The sequence below is a fragment of the Saccopteryx leptura genome, chromosome 1 (genome assembly GCF_036850995.1).
Source record: "Saccopteryx leptura isolate mSacLep1 chromosome 1, mSacLep1_pri_phased_curated, whole genome shotgun sequence".
NCBI lineage: Eukaryota > Metazoa > Chordata > Mammalia > Chiroptera > Emballonuridae > Saccopteryx > Saccopteryx leptura.
Genome location: NC_089503.1, coordinates 40,039,536 through 40,045,623, shown reverse-complemented (window position 1 = coordinate 40,045,623; position 6,088 = coordinate 40,039,536). Strand labels below are relative to the sequence as shown.

The 6,088-nt window shown below is 58.2% G+C and overlaps 1 protein-coding gene across 1 annotated transcript; it reads right to left on the bottom strand.

Annotated features, from left to right (window-relative positions):
- Positions 1 to 721: 721 nt before the first annotated feature.
- DBX1 (developing brain homeobox 1) lies at positions 722 to 5,549 on the bottom strand. Its single transcript, XM_066360555.1, has 4 exons — positions 5,183 to 5,549; positions 4,444 to 4,545; positions 2,217 to 2,419; positions 722 to 1,239 (listed from the first exon to the last, which is right to left on the bottom strand). Exons 1-4 carry the CDS (start codon positions 5,547 to 5,549, stop codon positions 880 to 882), a joined length of 1,032 nt encoding a protein of 343 aa, XP_066216652.1. The 3' UTR covers positions 722 to 879.
- Between the last annotated feature and the right edge of the window lie 539 nt (positions 5,550 to 6,088).

Below are 6,088 nucleotides of genomic sequence, written 5' to 3'. Positions count from 1 at the left end.
GCAAAGACAGCAAAGTTCAGTTAAAAAGAAAATCAAAGAGGCTGTGAGTCTCTGTTCACATCAGGCCCGGTGATCAGGAGGTTTGCCGGTCCGTAAAACCTCCCTGCAGATAATAAAAGGACACAAGGTAGAGTGCTTGGTGCATATACTATGGATGCAGAAATTACTTTAAAAAAAAACTCTAATACACACATACAGAAATAGAGACTGACTCTTCCTCCCGTTTAGAGAACTCGTTTCTTTGTTTCTTTGCCCAGAGAGCATTTAGAATATGATAGAAAAGACTCAGCATTTATGCTGAACCTTAGACCAGGAGGCACAGATAGATACTTTCTTTTTTGGACATTCTTGAGCTTCCTGAGGGAACTGTTACAGGAAGACTGGGTTAGCATGGAGTGAGGCAGGAGGTCCTTACTACCTAAGATAGAGAGGTGGAGGGATCCACAAGTCAGAGGTCCTGCAGTAACGGCTTGTTGCGGTTCCTCCCCCGGTGTCCTCCTCCGCACAGCGTTGCCTACCTTCCAGGGCTGTCGCTTCTAAGAACCAGCAGGCCTGGCTCACCGCTTGACCCAAGCTGTGGGAGTGAACTCCCCACTGTGTTTAAAACAGCGTGCAGTAAAGAAGAGGGACAGGAAGCCTTGTGGAAAAGTTAAGGCTGGGGCCAAGACCTACATTTATGTTAGGTGGAGAGGGCCATTGAGAGGTAAGGGAGGGTGGTAAGGAAAGGTACTTTGGGCAGTGAAAGGGCCTGGTCAAGGTGACAGGTCCACAGCAGGGAGTGGCAGCGTCCGGGCAGCAGGAACCGAGTGACCACCAGACTGAACCCCACCTCTTCAATTTCAAAGCACCTGGAAACAGTACCCCGGGCGCGGGAAGCTTCTAAGACACCGTGATCTCCTCCTCTTCGCCCTCCTCATCCTCCTCGGAGTCGGAAAAGTCCGAAGGTTTGCCGGGGCTGCTCGAGTGCGCGGGCGAGGCGGGCAGCGGCCCCTCGAACCGCGGGTCCCGCAGGTGCTGAGGGTTCGGGGATGCGCGATAGGCGAGGCGGGGGCGGGGGCTGGCCCGGCCCTCGTCCTCCTCCTCGTCGTCCCCGGGGCCCTTCTGGCCCACGTCGCTGAGGTCCGGGTGCGGATTGAGTTTGGTGGGAAGGGTCTGCTCCCGGCAGCCCCCGCTAGACAGGAGCTCGCGCTCCTTGGAGTTCCGCCACTTCATGCGTCTGTTCTGGAACCAGATTTTCACCTAGTGCGCGAGGGCGGAGAGGGCGGGGGAGCGGCAGCGGTGAGCCGACCTCCCTCCGAGAGGACCGGGGAGGGGGCCGCGGGAGGTCGGCGGGTGAGAAAGAGGTCCTTCCCTCCTAGCTTGCTCCCCACCCCACGGTGTGAATTTAGGGGGGGTCTCAGCACTAAACCCACCCTCACTCCCACCTCGGCTCTGCGCGCCTCGCGCCCACCCTCTGGTACCTGGCCCGCCTAGCAGGGGCGCCGAGGCCGGGGGTTGGGGCGGGGAGAGGGTGGGCTGCCCAGAGCAGCCTCGGGGTTGGGGCGGGGAGGCGGTGGGCGGCCCAGAGCAGCCTCGGGGTTGGGGCGGGGAGACGGTGGGCTGCCCAGAGCAGCCTCGGGGTTGGGGCGGGGAGACGGTGGACTGCCCAGAGCAGCCTCGGGGTTGGGGCGGGGAGACAGTGGGCGGCCCAGAGCAGCCTCGGGGTTGGGGCGGGGAGACGGTGGGCTGCCCAGAGCAGCCTCGGGGTTGGGGCGGGGAGACGGTGGGCGGCCCAGAGCAGCCTCGGGGTTGGGGCGGGGAGAGGGTGGGCTGCCCAGAGCAGCCTCGGGGTTGGGGCGGGGAGACGGTGGGCGGCCCAGAGCAGCCTCGGGGTTGGGGCGGGGAGACGGTGGGCTGCCCAGAGCAGCCTCGGGGTTGGGGCGGGGAGACAGTGGGCTGCCCAGAGCAGCCTCGGGGTTGGGGCGGGGAGAGGGCGGGCGGCCCAGAGCAGCCTCGGGGTTGGGGCGGGGAGACAGTGGGCGGCCCAGAGCAGCCTCGGGGTTGGGGCGGGGAGACAGTGGGTGGCCCAGAGCAGCCTCGGGAAGGCGGGATCTTGCGCTCATTTCCTCCCTCGGCCTCACATTTCCTTTCTGAACCAAGGTACCTAAGCGCTTTCAGAAAGCCCTCCCAGGCGTACGTTACTTGGGGGAGGGGTCCTGTGGGGAGACTGTTCTCACCTGTGAGTCTTTCAAGCCCAGCTTGGCCGCCAGCTTCTTGCGGTCGGGCTTGCTGATGTACTTCTGCTTCTGGAACATCTTCTCCAGCGCCTTGCGCTGCACGTCGGAGAACACTGCGCGGCGCAGCATGCCGCGCCGAGGCTTGCCGCGGGCGGCCAACGGCCAGGAGAAGGTCCCGGGGATGGGCACCACGCTGGAGGACGCTGCACGGGTGGGGGCGGGAGGCGCGAGTGAGTGGGCCGTGTCCCGCCCGCCCGGAGTGCGGCGCCCGCCTCCCCGGCGGAGAGCAGTGTCCCGCCCGCCCGGAGAGCGGCGCCGCCTCCCCGGCGGAGAGCAGTGTCCCGCCCGCCTCCCCGGCGGAGAGCAGTGTCCCGCCCGCCCGGAGAGCGGCGCCGCCTCCCCAGCGTTGCCTCCCTTGGTTTTGCTCTCTGATCCCCTCATCTCTTCAAAGCTCTCCTTTTTCTCCCTCTGGAGAATAGACCACGAACCTACAAACCTTCGAGAGTGAAAGGCGCTTTCCGCCCAAATAACTTTTCCTTTCAAGCGTGCAAACCCGGATTAGGTAAGACCACGGAAACAGAAAACAGCTCCTACAATAGCCTGTTTTCACTTTTCCGTTCAACAGTCTTAGGGAAACAAACAGAAAAAAAATAATAAATTACAAAAATATCCAGTTGAGGCCACTGGGGTTCCCTCTTAAGTTTTTATCACCTTGGTGGCTTTTGCAGTCTTTCGATGAAAATGGGGGGCTTTCCTTATTTGATAGCAAGGAGAAAATGCGCTGTGGATTCTCCAATCAGTATTCATCTTTTTTATATTAATCTCTCCTTCCCTCCCCCACAAAACGTGAAGAATTCGGCCCGAATACATGAAAAGTGGCAGCTAATTAGCACATTGACCGCTTCCCAATGGGTATTGGCATGATAAAAAGGGGGAGAGTTTCGCTTTAAGGAAGGGGGAAAAAAATCCAAAAAGAAACAGAGACTCTAATGAAGCGTGAATGGTAATTGTGTAGTAATGAACTAACAGAAAAAGACTGAGGACAAGCAGCGAAAGCCATATATTACTGGGACAAAAGAGATTTACACTTTCAAACTAAACACAACTGCAGGCCAAGACCATTGGGAGAATACTGATGGCAGAGGCTTCTCTTCCCCGAATCATTTTCATTAAATGGACATGAAAAGCTATTTATAAAGCTCGGGTTGTTTTTGTTAGAGCATTGAGATGAGGGAGAAAGGGAGCAAATTCCATGATCAGCAGCAGCTTGAATGGTGGTGGTGGTGAGAGGGGTTGAATTCTCTCTCCCCCCTTTAAAAATCAATTGCTGGTTTCTTTCCCTGGTGTTGGGACTGCGGCCGCGGGTTTACCCATCCCCCCACGACCATGCCCCGGCTCTCTGCTCTTTCTAGGGGCTCCTCTTTCACCTTCAGAGTCTTGACCAGTTGCAGAGTTTTTGAGCCAGTACTTGAAACCAGAATGAAAACCTTGTAGAACCTGTTTAAGGTGTTTCTCCTTTAGACTAGGAACCAATTTCGGGCTTCACTCAGACTTATTTGACCGGCTCAGTAGTCCTTTTAAAAATATAGTGGTGGGGGGGAGGGTATGAGAAGAGGTTGAGAAATCAGGTTGGAAAAAGAAGGTTGAAGTTGTGGGAGGATCTCGTCTCCCAACCCCAGGGCGACCCCAGGCATCCCACACAAGAGGGCACCCCATGTGGTCTTGTGAAAAGCCCGAAGCCCTGAATGAGTCTTAAAGAGAAATTAGCCCCGGCTGGTAGGTGTTTCTGAGCGGCGTGGAGGGGCGAGGGCCGGTCTGTGTGTGGCTGCCCGGAGGAGCTGACCAATTGGTCATGGTGCTGAAACCTTTGTGGGGAATCGTGGCCAAGTGCACTGACTCTGTGGGAAAACGGCGGCGTGAAGGGATGCCAACAGCTCCTCGCCGGGAAGGGAACCGCCTCAAATTGGGACCATGACAATTCCTGCTAATTTGTAGAGCAGGGAATTGGTGCAAAGTGTCAAGCAGTCACTGCGTGTGCTAAATAGGGCATCAAATTGGCGCGACGGATTCGTGAATGTTGTACGCCTCGCAACCTCTGAACCGGAGCATAACCCCGAGGGTGGACGGAGAAATATGGCTCGGGGCAGGCAGCGAAGCAGCGAGCTGGGGCTGGGGCGCCGCCCAGCCTCGCGATGGCGGGGGCGGTGGGGGGGCAGGGGGGCGCTACCTGGGAAGTATGAAGATCTGATGAAAGGCTGGAAGGAGCCTTCAAAGTAGGGAAAGGCGAAGGTCTTGGGTGGGACGCTCTGGAGCAGGGCCGGAGATGCTTCTGGAAGAGAGGGAGGGAGAAAGGGAAAGAGGGAGGGAGAACAGAGACTTTGGTTACGTACTGGATTGTCGTTCTGTACCTTGAGTACATAATATGATTAACCCTTCCGCTGGTTTCAAAGGCATCTATTGACAGAGTAAAATTAACCTTTTCCTGACATGTCTCATCTGTGGAAAGACTTCTTTTCACTCCCCAAAATAGTCCTCAGATCGCTCCGCCCCCCAGTCTCATCTTAGGCACTAAGAGATGGGTTGGATTGGGGCGCAGAAGAAAAGAATTGCAGATCCATAATAGTGGCTAAGCTAGTAAATATATTGTCTTGGTTTGAAAGATACTGGCTCCCGGAGGCTGGAGGGCAGGAACGCAGACGCCCAGCATCTTGCGCTCAGTTTAGGAGGGAACTGTGCCGTTCTGTGCAATGAACTGCTCAAGTTCATGCTGAGGTTGGGGCGAAGCTGGGAGCGTTTTCTCCCAGGGAACCCGCAGGACCTGAGTCTCACCCTGCACGACGTGAGGCCTCCGGGCCACCAGGTGCGTGTGCGCGCCGATGTGTGTGCGGGTCCCCGCTGCACACAGGGCACTGGAGCGAGAAGGACTCGACACCTGGACCCGCCCGCAGCGTCTTGCGCTCACTTACCGTTTCTGGGCGCCGAGGAGAGAATGGCATTCACCCCGAACTTCAGAAACGTGGGCTCGCTGGCAGGGGAGACGGCGGTCTGCGGCGACCCGCCCCGCCGGCTGCCGGGGCCCGGGGAGCCCAGGTCGGAGGCCCCGGTGTCTGTGAGGTTCGCGGGGGCCCCCTGCCTAGGGGGCGACATGCCGGCGGTGGGCACGCTTCGGGGCACGTAGGCGGGGGGTCGGCTGATGCGGATCAGATCCTCCACCAGGAAGCTCGAGTGCCCAGAAAATGCCGACTGCAGGGACTGGGGCAGCGTCAAGGTGGGCGTGGGGCGCAGGAGGCTGGGGTACCCGGCGGGGGGCGCGAGGAGGCCGGGGAACATCATGTTAAGCGCGGGGCGGGCGTAATACACCCTTCTTCCAGTGGCCGAAGGGTAAAGACCTCGCTCCCCGCCCCTCCCGCCCCCGCGGTGTCCTCTCTCCTGGGCTTTGCAGAAGTCTCCAGCTAAGGGACGCTCCCACTTGGGCGCCTGCGGGTCCTCCGTGGTGCTCCCGTCGAGGTGACGGTTTTATAGTGGCCCGCCCGTGAAAGCGCTTTGAAAAGTGACAGCTCTGACAATGAAGTTCAACAAAGTTCTCCACTCGAGCTTCATTCGCCAGCGGCTCTGGGCGCTCTGATTGGCGCAGGGGTGCAATTTATGATTGGATTAGTCTTCATAAGCATCGCCCGCACAATGGGCCGGCGACAAAGGCTGGCGCGCATCAATTCTGCATATCGACCGCCTCTTTGCAATACAGTGCACCCCCCCCCCCAAAGCTCTTGCCGAGAGTTTTTGTTCCGAAGCAACACCCGGGCTAATTAAATGCCTATTTAGAAGTTTCAGATGACATCTTGCCTCATAGAAAAGGAATTATTTAAAGGACG